The sequence below is a fragment of the Ranitomeya imitator genome, chromosome 2, assembly GCF_032444005.1.
Source record: "Ranitomeya imitator isolate aRanImi1 chromosome 2, aRanImi1.pri, whole genome shotgun sequence".
NCBI lineage: Eukaryota > Metazoa > Chordata > Amphibia > Anura > Dendrobatidae > Ranitomeya > Ranitomeya imitator.
Window position 1 is genome coordinate 55,355,146 of NC_091283.1, and position 24,940 is coordinate 55,380,085.

At 44.3% G+C, this 24,940-nt stretch overlaps 1 protein-coding gene and 1 non-coding gene across 3 annotated transcripts in view; both read left to right on the forward strand.

The window, feature by feature from the left end:
• LTBP4 (latent transforming growth factor beta binding protein 4) overlaps positions 1-24,940 on the forward strand; it is a 115,554-nt gene that overhangs the window by 80,451 nt on the left and 10,163 nt on the right. Inside the window, exons 13-22 of one of the 2 annotated variants that reach the window (XM_069746768.1) lie at positions 354-482; positions 2,911-3,036; positions 3,303-3,422; positions 7,636-7,761; positions 9,665-9,790; positions 13,046-13,168; positions 13,247-13,378; positions 15,687-15,815; positions 22,643-22,774; positions 22,921-23,046. In XM_069746768.1, the coding sequence (XP_069602869.1) occupies positions 354-482; positions 2,911-3,036; positions 3,303-3,422; positions 7,636-7,761; positions 9,665-9,790; positions 13,046-13,168; positions 13,247-13,378; positions 15,687-15,815; positions 22,643-22,774; positions 22,921-23,046 (1,269 nt within the window). The remainder of the gene's footprint in view (positions 1-353; positions 483-2,910; positions 3,037-3,302; positions 3,423-7,635; positions 7,762-9,664; positions 9,791-13,045; positions 13,169-13,246; positions 13,379-15,686; positions 15,816-22,642; positions 22,775-22,920; positions 23,047-24,940) is intronic. The other variant, XM_069746769.1, reaches the window with a different exon arrangement.
• On the forward strand, positions 17,406-17,509 carry LOC138668303 (U6 spliceosomal RNA). Its single transcript, XR_011319130.1, has one exon. It is a non-coding gene; the product is annotated as a U6 spliceosomal RNA (small nuclear RNA).

Genomic DNA, 24,940 nt, shown 5'->3' on the forward strand with positions numbered 1-24,940 from the left:
AATGTATGGCTAGTGTATGGTAATAATGGCTAATTTAATGAGACATCATGGGCCACAACAAGATGACAGCTTGGTGCTCTCAGACTCCGAACCAATGGCAGCAGCTTACCTGCAAAAATCACAATTTAAAAATGGCGCCCATCACATGTCACTGCGTCATTTTAGCCCATTGCAACTGACATGAATGTATTCAATATCTTGCATTACTTATCATTTACTGATCCTAAGTGATCGCCTGAATTATCCTTCAGAGCTGTATTCACAATTCTGTTGGTTGCAGCTGGGACTAGAGATACATTAGATGATGATGAGGTGTGATAAAAATAGCATGGCACCTCTTTTGTCTCCCATAGACATCGATGAGTGTCGCCTCACTCCTAGACGCCTGTGTCTTAATGGTCGATGTGAGAACACCCCTGGAAGTTACCAATGCGTGTGTCCTGCTGGGTTTACTGCCAACTCCCAAGGCACCGATTGTCAAGGTAAGTAAATGTCGGTTACAGTTCTTCTAAATCTATTTTATTTTTTATTAAAGGGAACATTTTGCAATTGAGAAACCAACGGACAGTGATTTTGGAGCCAACCACTTGTATTTCTTATGGAAAGATTCACAAATAATCTATCCTGAGTTTGTAATGAGAACATTTCACAGAGGACAGATTACAATGTAATTCTGAGAGGATGTGCACATGTTATGTATACATCGATTTGTTCAGAATAACTTTTATTAGATGGGTCTATTAGGGGCTTACCCAGTACAGTGGATTGTACAAACTGGAGGTGATGATGCAGCGAGATGAACTTGCCGGATGGCATGTGGATCGACGAGGACCAATACATCAGGGTATGAAGGATGAGACGACAGATGGGCAAGTAGAGAAGGAAAAATGTATGTAGCTGAGCCAGATGTGCAGATTGTATAGGTTCAGCAGAGAACTGGTATCTTTCTGCAGGAGTTCAGTTTCGCACATGAATGCAGAGAGGTATAGCAAAACTGTTAACTTGCTTGCAGAGATGCGGTTACTCACTGTAATAGCAGAAATGTATAGGCAGACTGGTAACTTGCTTGCAGAAATGCGGTTACTCACAGGAATAGCAGATGTGCGCAGCATCAGGATAGTAGAGTCAAGCTGGTTAACGTAACACGACAAAGTAGAGATGAAATTGCAATAGTACCAGGAATTGCTGGACTGAGTTTGGAAGAAGTAGCCAGTTGGTGAGTTGCTGACAGGAGAAGCCGGTAAGATAATTAGACACCTAGCTAGAACACAAGTAAGATGAGGCCACCTTCAGGAAAAGCATGTCCTGAATACTCAGGTGGTGGGCAGCCATCTGAGCCTTCTTAATAGGCCTAGGATGATAACATCAGTGGTAGTTGCCGGGCCAACACAGTAACTTGCTGTGGACTACCACAGAGGGAGCCAGCCATAGAGCAAGGAAGGAAGATCCAGTGCTGGAGCAGGGACAGGTAAGGAACAGGATCGAAAGAGCTTGTCTAACATTACAGGTTGTCTTAGCATAATAATGAAAGCTAACTTACTGTAGAACAGAAATGAATGTGTGAAGGGATAGCCATTGCCAGTTCTGCTGCCACTGTATACATTTAAAGAATATAATTATTGTAGCAAATCATTGGACAAAGTGCAGAATGTTCATTATCTTCTAATAAAAATTATCGCCCGCTAGCGTCTTCTGTGTAACATATGCTCTTCTAAATTAAAGTAGTTGTATGAGAGAAAAATGGCCATTGTTTTCCTCCAAAATAGCACCATTCTTGTCTACAGATTGTGTCTGGCATTGCAGCTCAGTCTTATCGATATGAATAAGCAGTAATCCCCAAAACAATAGCTTTCTCTGATTTCATACAACCTCTGTGGGACCTTGTGCAATCTATGTCATAGTCTTAAAAGGTCCCTAAGATGAGCATTCAGTCAGCTCAGCTGGTCCTGTACTCTTTGCTTTTAGAAAAGGAGAACTCATTTGCCAGACAATATGATAAACTGACAATCTGAAAATCACAATACTGAAAATATACATTGTCTTACCCCCAAAAATCACTCCAAAGTGCCGGCCACTAGGTGTCTCCCTTCTGTGTAACTTGAGGTCCACTGCCTGTTGTCAAGTGCAATCCATCTCTAGCAGTAGAGATGCCGAGACAGATTAAAAGAGGACGAGTCTTTGTCTCTTTACTCCAGCTGTCTTGTAATAGGGGCGGATTTTCAGTTCCTGGAAGGCAAGCCAGGAGCAATGCATGCTATAAAGCAGAGGTCTCAAACTGCATTCCTCGAGGGCTGCAAACAGCTCATGTTTTCAGGATTTCCTTGTATTGCACAGGTGATAATTTTACCACCTGCACAGATAAAATTACAGCACCTTGTGCAATGCGAAGGAAATCTTGAAAACAGGCAAGAAAGGCCGTACTGGGAGGCCCACGGCACTTAAGGGGAGGCCGTCATGACGGGGTTACGTGGAACCTGGGGAGCTGGAGCAGTTTAGATGGGGTAGAGAGGTAAGGGTTAATCAGAATACGAGGGGGTGGGTTAATGGCATCTTTTGAATGTGAGGAAGTGGGACTAAGGGACTGTGGGGAGGGGGCACATAAAAGGGGGCACACTCCTCACACAGGCATCCATTTTTGGTGGAAGACGTACGCCTATTATAGTAAAGCCCTACCCCAGGCGGCTGCTTTGCTGGTGCCTGCCTAGTAGTATATTGTCACACAGCAGATTTGGTGCAGAAGTTTCGGCGTCTGTCCTTCTTTTGAATGGGGCTTGCAGAAATCCATGCTCATGCTGCAGAATTTCAACCTTGCAGAAATTTCAGACTTTCTGGCTACGACATGAGAATTGCATAGTTCATTCATAGATACAGAACCGGGATCGTGACAAGTTTCATGTCTCCACAATACAGATATAGATGAATGCCGCCAGACACCACGACCCTGCGGATCGGGAAGATGCCTGAACACTCCTGGCAGTTTCCGCTGTTCTTGTCCAGCTGGCTACAGACTGACCGCACAAGGCAGTGACTGCATTGGTGAGATGCTTCAGATACTTTATGGCTCTTATCAGTGCACTCTTGTATCAACCAATGGTATGGTCCACGTCGCGGGAATTCATACACGTTCACACTCATGCATTTTTCACTGCTGATTTTGCAAATCTGCGGCAGATCTGTCATGGATTTTCTCCCATCCATTGCCAAGAATGAAATCGATAGTGAAAATCCAAAGCATAAATGATATTCTGGTATGATCATGTATTAAATATTCATCGGTGTAATATTCAGTTTCCTCTCTACAGATATTAACGAGTGTGAGAATCCAGGAGCCTGCGCCGGTCAGGAGTGCGTCAACACACCGGGGTCCTTCCAGTGCAGGCAATGCCACGCTGGATACAGACTCCAGAACCGGCGCTGTGTGGGTGGGTGTCATAGCATCCTTACATCAGTCACATATTAGAAAGGATAGAAAAACATTTTAATCAAGTTTTATTCTATTTACTAAGAGGTTTTTTTTGTGCAGAATAACCCCTTATATTCACAGCAAACAGTGGTGTACCTGTCACGGAGGCATCCTAGTCACGGCCTTAGTCTGCAGCCGCCACCAGAGGGCGTTTAAATGGAAAGTGTTTAATGGCTTATTGTGTACATCATATTTTTATGTTAATTTTTTTCTATTTTATTTTTGTCAATTTTATTTAAAAATTTTTTCATATTACTAATTGGATAAAAAGAAAATCAGGAATCTTACAATTTGCACACTGGCCTCTAGGCCTTATATTAGACTACTACTTCTTGTTCTGTGCAAAAGACTCTTCAACAGCCTTATAATCACCAACAGGATTTCAGTTATTGATAACACCTCTATATAGAGTAGATAACACAGAATCCACCATTCACAATAGGTGATGTCACAGCTCACCTCCTCCTCCTGTACAATGACTGATAACACCTCTATATAGAGTAGATAACACAGGATCCACCATTCACAATAGGTGATGTCACAGCTCACCTCCTCCTCCTATACAATGACTGATAACACCTCTATATAGAGTAGATAACACAGGATCCACCATTCACAATAGGTGATGTCACAGCTCACCTCCTCCTCCTATACAATGACTGATAACACCTCTATATAGAGTAGATAACACAGGATCCACCATTCACAATAGGTGATGTCACAGCTCACCTCCTCCTCCTGTACAATGACTGATAACACCTCTATATAGAGTAGATAACACAGGATCCACCATTCACAATAGGTGATACCACAGCTCACCTCCTCCTCCTGTATAATGACTGATAACACCTCTATATAGAGTATATAACACAGGATCCACCATTCACAATAGGTGATATCACAGCTCACCTCCTCCTCCTCCTGTACAATGACTGATAACACCTCTATATACAGTAGATAACACAGGATCCACCATTCACAATAGACGATGTCACAGTCCACCTCCTCCTGTACAATGACTGATAACACCTCTATGTGCAGTAGATAACATGGGATCCACCATTCACAATAGGTGATGTCACAGCTCTCCTCCTTCTCCTCCTGTACAATGTCTGATAACACCTCTATATAGAGTAGATAACACAGGATCCACCATTCACAATAGGTGATATCAGTCATTGTACAGGAGGAGGAGGTGAGCTGTGATAACACTTCTATATACAGTGGATAACACAGGATCCACCATTCACAATAGGTGATGTCACAGCTCACCTCCTCTTCCTGTACAATGACTGATGACACCTCTATATACAGTAGATAACACAGGATCCACCATTCACAATAGGTGATATCACAGCTCACCTCCTCCTGTACAATGACTGATAACACCTCTATATACAGTAGATAACATGGGATACACCATTCACAATAGGTGATATCACAGCTCACCTCCTCCTCCTCCTGTACAATGTCTGATATCTACTGTATATAGAGGTTAACACTGGATCCACCAATCACAATACGTTATGTCACAGCTCACCTCGTCCTCCTGAACAATGACTGATAACACCTCTATATACAGTAGATAACACAGAATCCACCATTCACAATAGGTGATGTCACAGCTCACCTCCTCCTGTACGATGACGGATAACACCTCTATATACAGTAGAGAACACAGGATCCACCATTTAGGTGATACCACAGCTCACCTCCTCCTCCTCCTGTACAATGACGGATAACACCTCTATATACAGTAGATATCACAGGATCCACCATTCACAATAGGTGATATCACAGCTCACCTCCTCCTCCTGTACAATGACTGATAACACCTCTATATACAGTAGATAACACAGGATCCACCATTCACAATAGGTGATATCACAGCTCATCTCCTCCTCTGGTACAATGACTGAGTGATAACACTTCTATATTCAGTAGATAACATTGAGTGATAACACCTCTATATTCAGTAGATAACATGGGATCCACCATTCACAATAGGTGATATCACAGCTCACCTCCTCCTCCTGTACAATGACTGATAACACCTCTATATACAGTAGATAACACAGGATCCACCATTCACAATAGGTGATATCACAGCTCGCCTCCTTCTGTACAATGACTGATAATACCTCTATATACAGTAGATAACACAGGATCCACCATTCACAATAGGTGATGTCACAGCTCATCTCCTCCTCCGGTACAATGACTGGTAACACCTCTATATACAGTAGATAACACAGGATCCACCATTCACAATAGGTGATATCACAGCTCACCTCCTCCTCCTGTACAATGACTGATAACACCTCTATATACAGTAGATAACACAGGATCCACCATTCACAATAGGTGATGTCACAGCTCATCTCCTCCTCCTGTACAATGACTGATAACACCACTATATACAGTAGATACCACAGGATACACCATTCACAATAGGTGATGTCACAGCTCACCTCCTCCTCCTGTACAATGACTGATAACACCTCTATATACAGTAGATAACACAGGATCCACCATTCACAATAGGTGATATCACAGCTCACCTCCTCCTGCTCACTTTGCTTTTTTACAAACAAATAAGGTGTGAGTCAGTTTATTGCTCCTACTGTCCATGTGAAGAACAGGAACTAGGAGTCTAATATTAGGTGTAGTGCTTAGTTTTAAATTTGCAAGATTTTTCTTTAAATACAGATTGTGATTTGAAAAATTGAAAAAAAATGTTGAGAAATTATATTTAATATAGCCAATTCTCTTAAGCAATGAGACATTTTCTGATCACACATTCACTTTAAGGGTAAAGATTTTTACAACTCTTGGATGCCGGTGTATAGAGTAGATTTAGTAGCTGAGCCCACTGCACACATGGGGGATGCCAGCTGTGTTATACAGCCAACACCTGCCTGTAACAGCAGCGACCAGAGCCAGCTCCAGCCACTGTTAATCTCTGACAATGGCATTTAATTGGTGTGATTGCATGCCATTTCATGTGCTCACCACCCTCCCCCTGCTGTGGTGCTGCCAATACGTAGCCATGGCAGCTGGGGGCCTATTGAAGACCCCCATGGTTGCCATCTTGGCACCCCTGTTAAGCCCATCCACAGGCTGAGCTTCATGAGACCATCATTTCACATATACAATCATTTTTACAGTCACAGCAGCTGCCCCAGAAAATGCAATAAATAGGTGATCTAATGGACGCTAAAATGGTACCAATAGGAACGTCAGGGAACCACGCAAAAAACAAGCCCCCCAAACAGCTCAATTGATGGAAAAATAAAAGTTATAGGTAAAAAAAAGTCAACACAAACCAATTATATTTTATTTGTTTACAAACTTCTTTATCAGTTAATAAACAAAAAAACATTTACAAGTTACATAATTGCTCTGACCTATAAAAGAAATATTTCCTGTCAACTTTATTGCACAATGAATGCTGTAAAAACCACCCCCCCCCAAAAAAAAAAAAAAAAAAATTTAAAATGGCAGAATCACTTTTTTTTTACACCATTTCACCACACTTGGAACTTTTTCTCTAAAATATTCAAAACTACAGAGTGTCCTGCAAAAAGAAAAAACAAGCTCTCCTACGACTAAATCAGCAGAAAATAAAAAAGATAAATCTTAGAAGAGCGCAAAAAACGAAAAAGGGTTAATTCAATGCTATGGAATTTCTAAAATTCTGTTTGCATTTGGCTCCCTCTAGTGGTGGTTTTGTGTAACTACACTGGCTGTACTTACCAGGTGTTCAGTAGAGAAGAAGCTGCAGTTGGAGAATTCAGTATATGTGTATATGTGCTGACAATTTTGCTATTTATATAAAATAAAGGAACCTGTCACTGCGCCTTTGTATATGGAACGATGGACACGCCCACTGTGCACTTCCAGCCTGATTTGCATATAGCTTCTACACTAGATTTCTCATGACTGGCACATCGGATTTCTACAAGAAAGGTGTCGTTTTTGTTAGGGAACAAGCGCCTACACTGCTGTAGCACTGCGCCTTCCATATGTTAATATATTGCTGATAAGTTCGCTTTTACAGATAGAATTGATGGTGGAAAATGGAGATACTGCCACTAAGATGTAAATGATGAAATAATAAAAAAAAAATAGAAAATGTTTTGGCATTAATCTGTTTCTGCTGTTCCCTATAGATATCAACGAGTGTCTGACAGAGTCTTCCTGCGGGTCTAATGGAAAATGTATTAACACCGATGGCTCTTACCAGTGTGAATGTGCCCCTGGATTCAGACTGAGCAGCGATAAAACGCAGTGCACAGGTCAGAGGACGTCACGTGCAAAGTTCTGCTTCTGCCATCGCTCAGCCATGGTCGTCAGTCCCATGTGGTCCTCCAGGGCTCAGCCATGGCCGTCAGTCCCATGTGGTCCTCCAGGGCTCAGCCATGGCCGTCAGTCCCATGTGGTCCTCCAGGGCTCAGCCATGGCCGTCAGTCCCATGTGGTCCTCCGGGGCTCAGCCATAGCAGTCAGTCCCATGTGGTCCTCCAGGGCTCAGCCATGGCCGTCAGTCCCATGTGGTCCTCCAGGGCTCAGCCATAGCAGTCAGTCCCATGTGGTCCTCCAGGGCTCAGCCATGGCCGTCAGTCCCATGTGGTCCTCCAGGGCTCAGCCATGGCCGTCAGTCCCATGTGGTCATCCAGGGCTCAGCCATGGCCGTCAGTCCCATGTGGTCATCCAGGGATCAGCCATGGCCGTCAGTGCCACGTGGTCCTCCAGGGCTCAGCCATGGCTGTCAGTCCCATGTGGTCCTCCAGGGCTCAGCCATGGCCGTCAGTCCCATGTGGTCCTCCAAGGCTCAGCCATGGCCGTCAGTCCCATGTGGTCCTCCAGGGCTCAGCCATGGCCGTCAGAGCCATGTGGTCCTAGAAGACTCAGCCATGGCCGTCAGTCCCATGTGGTCCTCCAGGGCTCAGCCATGGCCGTCAGTCCCATGTGGTCCTCCAGGGCTCAGCCATGGCCGTCAGTCCCATGTGGTCCTCCAGGGCTCAGCCATGGCCATCAATACCATGTGGTCCTTCAGGGCTCAGCCATGGCCGTCAGTCCCATGTGGTCCTCCAGGGCTCAGCCATGGCCGTCAGTCCCATGTGGTCCTCCAGGGCTCAGCCATGGCCGTCAGTCCCATGTGGTCCTCCGGGGCTCAGCCATAGCAGTCAGTCCCATGTGGTCCTCCAGGGCTCAGCCATGGCCGTCAGTCCCATGTGGTCCTCCAGGGCTCAGCCATAGCAGTCAGTCCCATGTGGTCCTCCAGGGCTCAGCCATGGCCGTCAGTCCCATGTGGTCCTCCAGGGCTCAGCCATGGCCGTCAGTCCCATGTGGTCATCCAGGGCTCAGCCATGGCCGTCAGTCCCATGTGGTCATCCAGGGCTCAGCCATGGCCGTCAGTGCCATGTGGTCCTCCAGGGCTCAGCCATGGCTGTCAGTCCCATGTGGTCCTCCAGGGCTCAGCCATGGCCGTCAGTCCCATGTGGTCCTCCAAGGCTCAGCCATGGCCGTCAGTCCCATGTGGTCCTCCAGGGCTCAGCCATGGCCGTCAGTGCCATGTGGTCCTAGAAGACTCAGCCATGGCCGTCAGTCCCATGTGGTCCTCCAGGGCTCAGCCATGGCCGTCAGTCCCATGTGGTCCTCCAGGGCTCAGCCATGGCCGTCAGTCCCATGTGGTCCTCCAGGGCTCAGCCATGGCCATCAATCCCATGTGGTCCTTCAGGGCTCAGCCATGGCCGTCAGTCCCATGTGGTCATCCAGGGCTCAGCCATGGCCGTCAGTGCCATGTGGTCCTCCAGGGCTCAGCCATAGCCGTCAGTGCCATGTGGTCCTCCAGGGCTCAGCCATGGCCGTCAGTGCCATGTGGTCCTCCAGGGCTCAGCCATGGCCGTCAGTCCCATGTGGTCCTCCAGGGCTCAGCCATGGCCGTCAGTCCCATATATTCCTCCAGGGTCGTCAGTCCCATGGACTTTACATGGAGTACCAGTGAATATGACCTAACTGTACTCCGGTGAAATTACTTAAATGCATAATGTTGTGAAACATTTTAATTACAACCCAATTACAAAATAGATTTTTTTTTTCAACAAAAATAAAATAAAATTCCATCCAAAGGCATATTCTTCAACAACCGCTACATTTTGATTATGGTGTAATTGGCGCATATTTTATCTGCTTGCAGATATTAATGAGTGTCTGGAAGGAGACTTCTGTTTCCCACGGGGTGAGTGCCAGAATACGGAGGGTTCTTACAGATGCGTGTGTGCGGAGGGCTACGTCACTACCCCTGATGGCTCATCATGTATTGGTAAGTTCAGAAACCCTGGGCACGGATGTACGATGGGGGCAGACACCCACTGCCGGTCAACAAAGAAAAGAGAACAAAGAAGGACTGCCAATCCAATAAATAAAGATATATAAACAGCAAATTTTATTAGTACATATAATACATACAAAAAAATATATATACAGAGAAATGGATACTCGGCAGATGGAACGGTACATAGACCAATATGTGCACGGAACATCGATGCCACAGTGTATGTATAGAAGGACGACAGCAAAATATATCAATCATAATAATCACTCCCTATAGAGCATAGGAGGTATATCTAAATGATGGTAAATTATCTAAAGAAGCATCTACCTATAACTCCAATACATATACATAACCTGCTGACCACCAACTAATATAGTGCCACAGGTATAGCTAATAACAGATATGGCTATTGTAAAATACAACGCAAACAAGCTGCCATAGTGCAGTGCCTCAAAGCATGTAACCGCACAAAACCATACCTGTAGACATGTTTCCACCTGTAGACATAGCGGCACCCGTGCCCGTGCACAAAGAGCCTCGACGCGCGTTTCGCTGTATCCTACAGCTTCGTCGGGAGGTGAAGTAGCCACTAAATGGACCCCCATATATAGTACCTATCTAATGTGGTAATTGGCATCACGTACGGCGGCGCATAACCCCCATGATGCAACTCCACGGAGAGCGCGTCGCTCTATGCGCCCGGTATCCGGTGACGTAGCCAGGTCATCTGACCCGCCCGTCTCCTAGACAACGAGCAACACAAACCGAGCGACGTCCCACCATGGCGCTGCAGCGCATGCGCAGGTATGCGCACGCAATGCCACAAGGAACGCTAGAACAACACTGAAACACCACTACCACTACCCTGCGGCTGGAATGTGTAACAACAGATAGCATGTCTCCGGCTACACTCGTCAGTATCAACCACCATTAACCGAGCCCATGGTTCAACTAAGTATTGCAGGATAAGATATATTTAAACAGTCCAGCTATAGCGGGCATGAAACAATACTAGTACTGTCAGTACACATTACCTTCGCTAAGACAGTAATTAATCGTCATGTCCTGACACACATGATCATTTTAACAGGATTGTACAATAAATGTAAATGTGAGTGTATATAAAACCACATGATGTAGCCCACATACAAATAACATATACTACATAATTATCTAATGAACAGGGACATACCTATGAATACATATAGGGCAATATATAAAATGCCCCATATGCTAAATGATCTAATACAACATTTTAATAAGTCGTGCCTCATATGTAACTAGATGCATAGATGGATACATACATATATACAATAATATTATATAAAGTGCTGTGTGCTAAATATTACTGCCTCCAGAGGATACCACAATCATAATCAACACTGTAAAAGGCACATAAATATACCAAATTTGTCTAACTTCACAATAATTAGAATATAAATAAGCATACATGGGTGCCATAAGCATAATGGTACAACTCACATAAATATAATAATAGTCCCTACACAGTCCTCATATAAGAATAATTAAAGTGCTTATGAAGACGTAGTGGGTATCCAGGATCCTCCACCAATATCAGAAGATAAGGACACTGCAGGTAAGTAAGATTAGAATCTTCAAAGCCATTGGACACTGGTGAAAGTGCTCATGAAAATATAGATTGATGGCCAGAGCCACCCGACTGGTGCCAATACGTACAGCCATACCACAGATAACTATCGCTCTAAAGATAGACAGAGCTCCTGTAAAAATTAGAAAAGGTCACATATGAGGGTACATAAAATACACACAGAAAAATTTGGTAATAACATAAAAACACAACAGATAAAAACTAAATAAAAATAAAATTAGCGCTACTATAAGAAGGGTTTGAAGCTAACATATTCGTTTAACCCCCTAGGGGCAATAGTGTCCAGAACAACCATCCATTTACTTTCTTTCTTTAATAGTTCCTTTTTGTAATCACCACCTCTAATACCAAGCTGTACCCGATCAATTCCCTTGACTCTCAATGCATTTGGATTGCTATGGTGGCATTGTCTGAAATGTTTGGGAATGGTCTTCAATAGATCCATCTCCTCAACTAATGCCCCATTTCTAATATCTCTGGCATGTTCTAGGATGCGTACTCGCAACTGGCGGGTGGTCATGCCGATATAGATCAGCCCACATGGACAGTATGCAAAATAGATCACATTATCAGTTTTACAATTGATGTTGTGTGTAATAGTAAAACTACGACTGTTGTCGCTATTATTAAACACAAATGCTCTGTCCATGAACTTACAGGCTGAACAATCACCGCATTGAAATGATCCCCATTTGGGACCTGCCCGATTAGAAAAATGTTGGACCTGTGGTGCAACATAATGACTCTTTGTTAGAATGTCCTTTAGATTTTTGGCTCTACGCCATGTAACAGAAGGGTGTTTGGGAATGCAACCGGCCAAATCATCATCGGCCCTCAATACAGCCCAATGTTTACCCAACACCTGCATGATCTCCCGCCATTGCGAGTTGAATCCTGTTATGAGCCTCACAGCTTGTGTATCTTGAGCTATCTGTCTCTTGGAACAGGACAATAGCTGTTCTCTCGATGAAAACTTAGCTCTACGATAACCTGCTCTAATGACTTTACGGTTATACCCTCTGTTTTTTAGATTAGCTGTTAGAATTTGTGCTTGTTTTTCAAACCCACTTTCATCAGAGCATATACGTTTCATGCGCAGGAATTGACTGGTGGGTATAGATTTAAATACTTGTGGGTGGTGGGAGGAAGTTGCGTGTAAGAGGGTATTGGTTGCAGTTACCTTTCGATAGACATCAGTAGAGAGATATCCATCCAAGCCTTTATGTATACTGATGTCCAAAAAATCCACATAGGGAGTGATTATTATGATTGATATATTTTGCTGTCGTCCTTCTATACATACACTGTGGCATCGATGTTCCGTGCACATATTGGTCTATGTACCGTTCCATCTGCCGAGTATCCATTTCTCTGTATATATATTTTTTTGTATGTATTATATGTACTAATAAAATTTGCTGTTTATATATCTTTATTTATTGGATTGGCAGTCCTTCTTTGTTCTCTTTTCTTTGTTGCTTATATTGAAGTTTGAAGGGATCCCCTTATATTATGAGGATATTCGTTGGTGTAATACCCACTGCCGGTCGCGGGCAGTACAAGCCGCAAGGTCAGGTCCTTATAATAAATGTATACTGATGTATTCTTATAAGATAAGGATGAATGTCAGACCGGCATCTTCTGCCAAGGAGGACGCTGCACCAACACCGTTGGATCCTTCCAGTGCGCGTGTCCAACCGGTCTAAGAGCCACCTCTGATAACAGCAATTGTATAGGTGAGATGGCGATCATCCCGGTGATGGATGTCCGGCTACATCATCACGCCATGAAATAATAAATAATGTATCCGCCAGATATTAATGAATGCCAGGAGCGAGGAGCCGCTCTGTGTGGGACACAAACCTGTGAAAATACCCTGGGGTCGTATCGGTGCATTGCGTCCTGTGATAGCGGATATAGGCTGACGGCCTCCGGTGACTGCGCGGGTGAGAATACACGTCTGTTTTCTGTCCTTTACCTCTGTCTCATGCTCATGGATGCAAAGAGGAGCCATGATGCTGTCCATACACACAGAGCGCCGCCCAGCATTTATTTGGCTGACAACTATCTCTCCTGACTCCCCCACGCACATGAATGCTGGGCTCAGTGGGCGAAAGAAGAAAGCCGCATGTACTCACCCTCCCCAGGTCCAGCACTGAGTCTCCTCCACTGCTCCCTGACTGGCTGCAGCGCTGACATCAACTATATCAATAGTAAAAGAATAAAAACTGAAAATGTAGGCCCCTTAAAAAATAGTGAGGAAAGAATGGTTGTAGATGACGAGGAAAAAGCTAACATATTAAACACCTTCTTCTCCACGGTATTCACGGTGGAAAATGAAATGCTAGGTGAAATCCCAAGAAACAATGAAAACCCTATATTAAGGGTCACCAATCTAACCCAAGAAGAGGTGCGAAACCGGCTAAATAAGATTAAAATAGATAAATCTCCGGGTCCGGATGGCATACACCCACGAGTACTAAGAGAACTAAGTAATGTAATAGATAAACCATTATTTCTTATTTTTAGGGACTCTATAGCGACAGGGTCTGTTCCGCAGGATTGGCGCATAGCAAATGTGGTGCCAATATTCAAAAAGGGCTCTAAAAGTGAACCTGGAAATTATAGGCCAGTAAGTCTAACCTCTATTGTTGGTAAAATATTTGAAGGGTTTCTGAGGGATGTTATTCTGGATTATCTCAATGAGAATAACTGTTTAACTCCATATCAGCATGGGTTTATGAGAAATCGCTCCTGTCAAACCAATCTAATCAGTTTTTATGAAGAGGTAAGCTATAGGCTGGACAACGGTGAGTCATTGGACGTGGTATATCTCGATTTTTCCAAAGCGTTTGATACCGTGCCGCACAAGAGGTTGGTACACAAAATGAGAATGCTTGGTCTGGGGGAAAATGTGTGTAAATGGGTTAGTAACTGGCTTAGTGATAGAAAGCAGAGGGTGGTTATAAATGGTATAGTCTCTAACTGGGTCGCTGTGACCAGTGGGGTACCGCAGGGGTCGGTATTGGGACCTGTTCTCTTCAACATATTCATTAATGATCTGGTAGAAGGTTTACACAGTAAAATATCGATATTTGCAGATGATACAAAACTATGTAAAGCAGATAATACAAGAGAAGATAGTATTCTGCTACAGATGGATCTGGATAAGTTGGAAACTTGGGCTGAAAGGTGGCAGATGAGGTTTAACAATGATAAATGTAAGGTTATACACATGGGAAGAAGGAATCAATATCACCATTACACACTGAATGGGAAACCACTGGGTAAATCTGACAGGGAGAAGGACTTGGGGATCCTAGTTAATGATAAACTTACCTGGAGCAGCCAGTGCCAGGCAGCAGCTGCCAAGGCAAACAGGATCATGGGGTGCATTAAAAGAGGTCTGGATACACATGATGAGAGCATTATACTGCCTCTGTACAAATCCCTAGTTAGACCGCACATGGAGTACTGTGTCCAGTTTTGGGCACCGGTGCTCAGGAAGGATATAATGGAACTAGAGAGAGTACAAAGGAGGGCAACAAAATTAATAAAGGGGATGGGAGAACTACAATACCCAGATAGATTAGCGAAATTAGGATTATTTAGTCTAGAAAAAAGACGACTGAGGGGCGATCTAATAACCATGTATAAGTATATAAGGGGACAATACAAATATCTCGCTGAGGATCTGTTTATACCAAGGAAGGTGACGGGCACAAGGGGGCATTCTTTGCGTCTGGAGGAGAGAAGGTTTTTCCACCAACATAGAAGAGGATTCTTTACTGTTAGGGCAGTGAGAATCTGGAATTGCTTGCCTGAGGAGGTGGTGATGGCGAACTCAGTCGAGGGGTTCAAGAGAGGCCTGGATGTCTTCCTGGAGCAGAACAATATTGTATCATACAATTATTAGGTTCTGTAGAAGGACGTAGATCTGGGGATTTATTATGATGGAATATAGGCTGAACTGGATGGACAAATGTCTTTTTTTGGCCTTACTAACTATGTTACTATGTTACATCTAACACTCGAAGCAGTAATGGAGACTCAGTGCTGGACCTGGGAAAGGTGAGCAAAGCACGGTTTGTTTTTAACAAGTTGCAGAAGGGAGAGAGGGGTTGTCTGAAACTGGAAAATCCCTTTAAGTCATATCAATCATTCAGAAAACAATTCTATTAATTTCTGCTATCGTTGACTTTTTCTAATTTTCCAATAAAGTACAAGATAATGAATGTCATCTTCATTTTATAGATATCAATGAGTGCGCTAATAACTCGACAATCTGCGGAGACAACGCCGTTTGTGAGAATCTTATTGGCACCTACCGATGTACATGCAACTGGGGCCATGAAATGTCCAGCGAGGGTCAGCATTGTGTAGGTATGTCACATCTATGTGCCTTCATTTTAGCAAAATCACCTTTACCTTCCTTTTCTACTTCTTAAAGCAATTGTTTAGGATTAGGAAAAAATGTCTGCCCTCTTCCAAAAACTGTGCTACGCTTGGGCACAGGTCACTAACAATTAAGCTCTGCAGTGTCTAACAGCTGGCACTCAGAACAACTGATGATCCAGGCTGCATGAATCACCTGACAAGTTCTTTTTAGGACCTTTATGGACCTTTAGCAGGACCTTTAGCAAGACCTTAAAGGGACTCTGTCACCTGAATTTGGCGGGACTGGTTTTGGGTCATATGGGCGGAGTTTTCGGGTGTTTGATTCACTCTTTCAGGTGACAGGTTCCCTTTAAGGACCTTTAGCAAGACCTTTAGGGCCTTAATGAAGACCTTTAGGGCCTTTAGCAAGACCTTTAGGACCTTTAGCAAGAGAAAATGTCCATGCATTAGGGTAACGCCAAATGTGGTGGAGTTTTTCTGTTATGGATCTCACAGTAGTGATTCAATAGCAAACTCTATGCGTTCCCTGTGGTTCGTTTGCTGTAGATTCATCACAGATTTCATTGAAGGGGTAGTAGAAACCATGTTAAAAATCCACGGCTTATTTGTTCTTCAGCGTGGAATTTTTCTGATACATGGGAATGGCATTTCCTATCCGCATACGCATGCAATTTACTGTTATTTCCTATGAATTTGCAGTGTGGATTGATTCCAATTTTTGTTGCCCAAAGCCTTTACATAGTAGAGAACCAAAATGATCTAAAATTGGTGCAAATGCTGCCAATGAGAAGACATAAGCGCTGAGCCATATGATATGCTTTGCTTAAAAATCCCCCAATCCTTTCCACTAGAAATTATCCTTCTATTCACCGAGTGTCCTCTGCTTTGCAGAATCCTTGATTGTTTGCAGCCATAAGAGTATGAGGACACGACGGCTTTTTCAGGCGGATTAAGCCTGAAAAAGCTGTACTGGCAAAACGCTACAAAGAATGAGCAAAATGCACATTAGTACCAAAACGACTTGCTGTGCACATCTTCCTCCTTTAGTCACTCATTTTAACCACTTCAGGCTTTGAAAGTCTTAGGCTATGTTCAGACTAGCGTTGTGCTAGTGTGCGTCGGGTTAGCGTCGGGCGACGCAGCGGCGACGCACGCGTCATGCGCCCCTATGTTTAACATGGGGGACGCATGCGTTTTTGTTTGTTGCGTTTTGCGACGCATGCGTCTTTTTTGCCGCAAGCGTCGGACCAAGAAAACGCAACAAGTTGCATTTTTCTTGCGTCCGATTTTCGGCAAAAAACGACGCACGCGTCGCAAAACGCAGCGTTTTTGCGTGCGTTTTGCCGCGTTTTTGCGTGCGTTGTGCGTTGCGTCGCCGACGCAGAGGCGCACAACGCTAGTCTGAATGTAGCCTTAAAGAGGCTAAAAAAAAGTTACTGTCCCATTCTGTGGCCTCTGGCCACCACTATATTATATACAGAATGTGAAAAAACGATGCCACCGCAAAGGTCGTCTGAGAAGACGTCACAAAAGACGCTTTATGAAACGTACCACCAGAGTTTTTCGGAAGCATCTTCCCTTTTGGCAGCACATATACTAAAAATGGAAAGATGCAGAGAAGATTATCAAGGCCACCACGCAATGATGACCAGCAAATTTGTGAAGCGTTCCATTTTTTTTAAAAAAATGGCGTCTAAAACACATCACATACTGTACCCTTATGCACTTTAACCCCTTAGCGACCGCCGATACGCCTTTTAACGGCGGCCGCTAAGGGTACTTAAACCACAGCGCCGTTAATTAAATTAACGGCGCTGTGGAAAAAGTCAATAGCGCCCCCCAGAGGCCGATTTTCTCCGGGGTCTCGGCTGCCGGGGGTAGCCGAGACCCCAGAGAACATGATTCGGGGGGTTTTTAACCCACCCCGCATTTGCGATCGCCGGTAATTAACCGTTTACCGCCGATCGCAAAAAAAAAAAAACGCGATCTCTTTTTAATTTCTCTGTCCTCCGATGTGATCGCACATCGGAGGACAGAGAAAAGGGGTCCCAGGTGGCCCCCCCAATACTCACCTAGCTCCCCCGATGCTCCTCGTGTCTCCCGGTGGGCGCCGCCATCTTCAAAATGGCGGGCGCATGCGCAGTGCGCCCGCCGGCCGGCACCGGGAGAATCTTTGGGGTCTCGGCTGCCGGGGGTAGCCAAGACCCCAAAGAGCATGATCGGGGTCGGTATTACCGACCCCTGTTTTGCAATCGCCGGTAATTAACTGTTTACCGGCGACCGCAAAAAAAAAAAAAAAGTAAAGTGTAATTCTCTGTCCTCTGATGTGATCGCACATCAGAGGACAGAGAAATAGGGGGATTCGAGGACCCTAGCATACTCACCTAGGTCCCTGGATCCTCTTGCTGCTCCTCCTGGCCGCCGGCAGAAGAAAATGGCGGGCGCATGCCTAGTGCGCCCGCCATCTGTCTCCATCTGCCGGCCGGCAGGAGAACAGCAGTTGGGGCTAAAATTAGGGTTAGGGGTAGGGTTAGGGTTAGGGGTAGGGTTAGGGTTAGGGGTAGGGTTAGGGTTAAGGGTAGGGTTAGGGGTAGGGGTAGGGTTAGGGGTAGGGTTAGGGGTAGGGTTAGGGGTAGGGTTGGGGCTAGGGTTAGGGCTAGGGTTAGGGCTAGGGTTGGGGCTAAATTTAGGGTTAGGGTTGGGGCTAAATTTAGGGTTAGGGTTGGGGCTAAATTTAGGGTTAGGCTTCTTTCACACTTACGTCGGTACGGGGCCGTCGCAATGCGTCGGCCCGACATACCGACGCACGTTGTGAAAATTGTGCACAACGTGGGCAGCCGCTGTAGTTTTTCAACGCATCCGCTGCCCAATCTATGTCCTGGGGAGGAGGGGGCGGAGTTACGGCCACGCATGCGCGGTCAGAAATGGCGGATGCGCCGTACAAAAAAAGTTTCATTGAACGTTTTTTTGTGCCGACGCTCCGCTAAAACACAACTGATCCAGTGCACGACGGATGCGACGTGTGGCCATCCGTCACGATCCGTCGGCAATACAAGTCTATGGGCAAAAACGCATCCTGCGGGCACATTTGCAGGATCCGTTTCTTGTCCAAAACGACGGATTGCGACGGATGCCAAACGACGCAAGTGTGAAAGTAGCCTTAGGGCTAGGGATAGGGTTGGGGCTAAAGTTAGGGTTAGAGCTGGGATTAGGGTTAGGGTTTGGATTAGGGTTGGTATTAGGGTTAGGGTTGGCATTAGGGTTACACTTGGGATTAGGGTTAGGTTTGGGATTAGGGTTAAGGTTAGGGTTGTGATTAGGGGTGTATTGGGATTATGGTTAGGTTTGAGGTTAGGGTTGAGATTAGGATTAGGGGTGTGTTGGATTTAGGGTTTTGATTAGGGTTATGGTTAGGGTTGACATTAGGGTTGTTTTGGGGTAAGGGTTGTGATTATGGTTAGGGTTAGTGATTAGGATTATGGATCAGGTTGGGATTAGGGTTAGGGGTGTGTTGGGGTTAGGGTTGGAGCTAGAATTGGAGGGTTTCCACTGTTTAGGTACATCAGGGGGTCTCCAAACACGACAGCCAATTTTGCGCTCAAAAAGTCAAATGGTGCTCCCTCCCTTCTGAGCTCTGCCGTGCGCCCAAACAGTGGGTTACCCCCACATATGGGGCATCAGCGTACTCGGGATAAATTGGACAACAACTTCTGGGGTCCAATTTCTCTTGTTACCCTTGTGAAAATAAAAACTTGGGGGCTACAATATCTTTTTTGTGGAAAAAAAAATATTTTTTATTTTCACGACTCTGCATTCTAAACTTCTGTGAAGCACTTGGGCATTCAAAGTTCTCACCACACATCTAGATAAGTTCCTTGGGGGGTCTAGTTTCCAAAATGGGGTCACTTGTGGAGGGTTTCTACTGGTTAGGTACATCAGGGGCTCTGCAATCGCAACATAATGCCCACAGACCATTCTATCAAAGTCTGCATTCCAAAAAGGCGCTCCTTCCCTTCCGAGCTCTGCCGTGCGCCCAAACAGTGGTTTACCCCCACATATGGCGCATCAGCGTACTCGGGATAAATTGGACAACAACTATTCCAGTCCAATTTCTCCTGTTACCCTTGTGAAAATAAAAACTTGGGGGCTACAATATCTTTTTTGTGGAAAAATTTTTTTTTTTTATTTTCACGACTCTGCATTCTAAACTTCTGTGAAGCACTTGGGCATTCAAAGTTCTCACCACACATCTAGATAAGTTCCTTGGGGGGTCTAGTTTCCAAAATGGTGTCACTTGTGGAGGGTTTCTACTGGTTAGGTACATCAGGGGCTCTGCAAACGCAACATAATACCCGCAGACCATTCTATCAAAGTCTGCATTCCAAAACGGCGCTCCTTCCTTCCGAGCTCTGCCGTGCGCCCAAACAGTGGTTTACCCCCACATATGGGGTACCAGCATACTCAGGACAAATTGGACAACAACTTTTGGGGTCCAATTTCTCTTGTTACCCTTGTGAAAATAAAAACTTGGGGGCTAAAAAATCTTTTTTGTGGAAAAAAAAAATATTTTTTATTTCCACGGCTCTGCATTATAAACTTCTGTGAAGCACTTGGGCATTCAAGGTTCTCACCACACATCTAGATAAGTTCCATGGGGGGTCTAGTTTCCAAAATGGGGTCACTTGTGGGGGATTTCTACTGTTTAGGCACATCAGGGGCTCTCCAAACGCGACATAATACCCGCAGACCATTCTATCAAAGTCTGCATTCCAAAACGGCGCTCCTTCCTTCCGAGCTCTGCCGTGCGCCCAAACAGTGGTTTACCCCCACATATGGGGTACCAGCATACTCAGGACAAATTGGACAACAACTTTTGGGGTCCAATTTCTCTTGTTACCCTTGTGAAAATAAAAACTTGGGGGCTAAAAAATCTTTTTTGTGGAAAAAAAAAATATTTTTTATTTTCACGGCTCTGCATTATAAACTTCTGTGAAGCACTTGGGCATTCAAGGTTCTCACCACACATCTAGATAAGTTCCATGGGGGGTCTAGTTTCCAAAATGGGGTCACTTGTGGGGGATTTCTACTGTTTAGGCACATCAGGGGCTCTCCAAACGCGACATGGCGTCCGATCTCAATTCCAGCCAATTCTACATTGAAAAAGTAAAACGGCACTCTTTCTCTTCCAAACTCTGCGGTGCGCCCAAACAGTGGTTTACCCCCACATATTGGGTATCGACGTACTCAGGAGAAATTGCACAACAACTTTAGTGGTCTAATTTCTCCTGTTACCCTTGTGAAAATAAAAATTTGTGGGCAAAAAGATCATTTTTGTAGAAAAAATGCAAATTTTTTTTTTCACGGCTCTACGTTATAAACTTCTGTGAAGCATATGGGGGTTCAAAGTGCTCGCCACACATCTAGATAAGTTCCTTAAGGGGTCTAGTTTCCAAAATGGTGTCACTTGTGGGGGGTTTCCACTGTTTAGGCACATCAGGGGCTCTCCAAACGCGACATGGCGTCCAATCTCAATTCCAGCCAATTCTACATTGAAAAAGTAAAACGGCGCTCCTTCACTTCCAAGCTCTGCGGTGCGCCCAAACAGTGGTTTACCCTCACATATGGGGTATCGACGTATTCAGGAGAAATCGCATAACAACTTTTGTGGTCTAATTTCTCCTGTTACCCTTGTAAAAATAAGAATTTGTGGGCGAAAAGATCATTTTTGTGTAAACAAAAGCGATTTTTTATTTTCACGGCTCTACGTTATAAACTTCTGTGAAGCACTTGGGGGTTCAAAGTGCTCACCACACATCTAGATAAGTTCCTTAAGGGGTCTAGTTTCCAAAATGGTGTCACTTATGGGGAGTTTCCACTGTTTAGGCACATCAGGGGCTCTCTAAACGTGACATGGCGTCCGATCTCAATTCCAGCCAATTCTGCATTGAAAAAGTCAAACGGCGCTCCTTCACTTCTAAGTTCTGCGGTGCGCCCTAACAGTGGTTTACCCCCACATATGGGGTATTGGCGTATTCAGGAGAAATTGCATAACAAAATTTATGGTTACATTTCTGTTTTTACACTTGTGAAAATAAAAAAAATGGTTCTGAATTAAGATGTTTGCAAAAAAAAGTTAAATGTTCATTTTTTCCTTCCACATTGTTTCAGTTCCTGTGAAGCACGTAAAGGGTTAATAAACTTCTTGAATGTGGTTTTGAGAACCTTGAGGGGTGTAGTTTTTAGAATGGTGTCACACTTCATTATTTTCTATCATATAGACCCCTCAAAATGACTTCAAATGTGATGTGGTCCCTAAAAAAAAATGGTGTTGTAAAAATGAGAAATTGCTGGTCAACTTTTAACCCTTATAACTCCCTAACAAAAAAAAATTTTGTTTCCAAAATTGTGCTGATGTAAAGTAGACATGTGGGAAATGTTATTTATTAACTATTTTTCATGACATATCTCTCTGATTTAAGGGCATAAAAATACAAAGTTTGAAAATTGCAAAATTTTAAAAATTTTCGCCATATTTCTGTTTTTTTCATAAATAATCGCAAGTAATATCGAAGAAATGTTACCACTAACATGAAGTACAATATGTCACGAAAAAACAAACTCAGAATCAGCGGGATCCGTTGAAGCGTTCCAGAGTTATAACCTCATAAAGTGACAGTGGTCAGAATTGCAAAAATTGGCCTGGTCATTAAGTACCAAATTGGCTCTGTCACTAAGGGGTTAACGTCTGGTCTTTAGTAATGTCTTGTGACTCACTATACTGACGTTTCTTGTTTGTCTTTTACGTTATGTAGATATAGACGAGTGTTTGGAATATGGAGATTCCATCTGTGGATCTTTACGATGCCAAAATACAGCGGGATCCTACAAATGCATAAGTGACTGCGAGCCCGGCTATCAGCTGTCCTCTTCTGGAGACTGTACTGGTGAGAACCCGAGTCGTCCATCATTACTAGGCTGAAATGGTTATGCACGTGGCGGAGTGACTGTGGCTTTACCATCATGCAATCATAAACTAAAAAGGCAGCGTCTCTTGGCTCGAGTCCTAACCCCGGGTATGTTCATGTGTCAGATATCGACGAATGTCTAAATAAGACTGTCTGCGGGGAGCACGCCCTGTGCCTCAATCTAGCTGGAGCCTACCAGTGCCTGTGTGACCAGGGCTATGAGGGGGAGAGGGGCGATCAGCGCTGTGTGGGTGAGTGCCTTCATTATGGGCCAGACTACAGGTTATTATAAAGTACAATTACCAGGAAACGTGGCAACTCAGATTGCTTGTTTGGCCAATAGTGATGAGAGAACGTGCTGGGATAAGGTGTTATCTAAGCATGCTCAGGTGCTAACCGAGTGTATTCGTCGTGCTCGAAAAATATGTTTGAGTCCCCGTGGATGCATGTCTCGCAGATGTTCGGCTGCCGCAACTCATGCAGGGATTATCTAACAAACACGCAATCCATGCATGTGTTGAGGCTGTCGAACAACCGCAGGGACTCGAACATATTTTTCGAACATTCTGAAGACACTCGGATAGCACCCGAGAATACTCAGATAACACCTGATCCCAGCACATTCGGTCATCACTATTGGCCAATAGTTATTATACCTCAGTGGCGATATATCTGCTGTAAGAGTCTGTTAGAGGCTTCCCAATCATTTTGTTCCCTTGAGAACAGAATGATAGGACATGTTGTAATGCAGCATGCCCAATCCTTTTGATCTCCCAATCTTCTGCTGTCAGGGGAAAGTCGGGACAATCCCAAACAAATAAGATGGTCAGCCTGTCCCGTGGGTTCTGTGGTCATTCATTTAATGTGTATGGTTTTCTTTTATCTGAGATCTTGTACGCTAAACTGTTCACGGTGTGATTTGTTCAAACATTTGGACTATATGTGAATGAAGGTTTATTTCTTGAGGCTATTAGCAAAAACCGATAGGTATGGATAACACAAAATGGCACAATCCCGTAAATCGGGTCAGCAAGCTTTGTGACTCAAACTTTTGTGGAACTACAACTCCGACCATTTTACCATCGACGGCGTCAGGCATGTTGGGGGATGTAGTTTGTCAGCACAAGTCATTCATTTCTGCTGTTAAGGTAAGTACGTGTCAAAGAAGCTAAAATAAAATATTGAATCCAGGTTAGCAGACTGGTGATCATCTCTGGTCATCCTCAACAGCCCTCTACTTCAGTGTGTCCCTATAAAAATGGTTTGGCGTAGAGAAAAGGGTGGATAGGTTAGAATAAAAAGCCATGGTTTATAATGCACCAGGGTGCGCCAACATTTTTAGGACAGCATTAATTAACCTGCCCCCAAGTATTAGGACTGATGTTATATATGCCAGCCTTTGTCATAGCTTGTTTAAACTTTCAGGTGGCTTCTTCATAAATTGGGCTCATCATAATCCGGAGAGGACCCAGTTACCATTATTTTACACCAATTATTTAGGGTAGCTTGCAACTCTTGAGTTGTTTTTGTCTGCCCTCATTTATACCCGTGGTATCTATATATATATATATATATATATATATATATATATATATATATATATATATATGCCATTAATGTGCCATCCCTTTCTGGTATATAGTGATTGTGCAGGGTGTGTTATGTCTTTTTCCAGGTGTGCTCCCCCAGAGGAACCTGGACTATCTTCTCTCTGAAGTCCTGTAGATAGAGTTGGTATGAAACAATTGGCTTGTCCCATTCCATCGGCCACGAATGTGACCTGTGGCTGCCACATGGGAGTACCGCCTCTTACCTGCTGTCATCCATGGCTGTTCTAGTCATGCCAGCCCGGCTAATCAAACAAAGAGCCACGGATGCCAGCAGGAAAGAGGTGGTACTCCTACACCCTCGTGCGGTGGCCAAAGACCACTCTCGTGGTCGATTGAATAAGACAGGCAACTTGATTCTCACCAACTCTAGCTGTCGACCATCACCAGATGTTTCTGTCACTCCACTTGTAAGTTCTCATGTTTTTTAAGATTGTGCCAAATTTGGAATACACTGTTCCAGTTTATAAATGTTGTGCATTGGCTTAAGAAAAAGTCATACCAGACCGACTATATGTCTAGAGTGAGCAGGTGCATA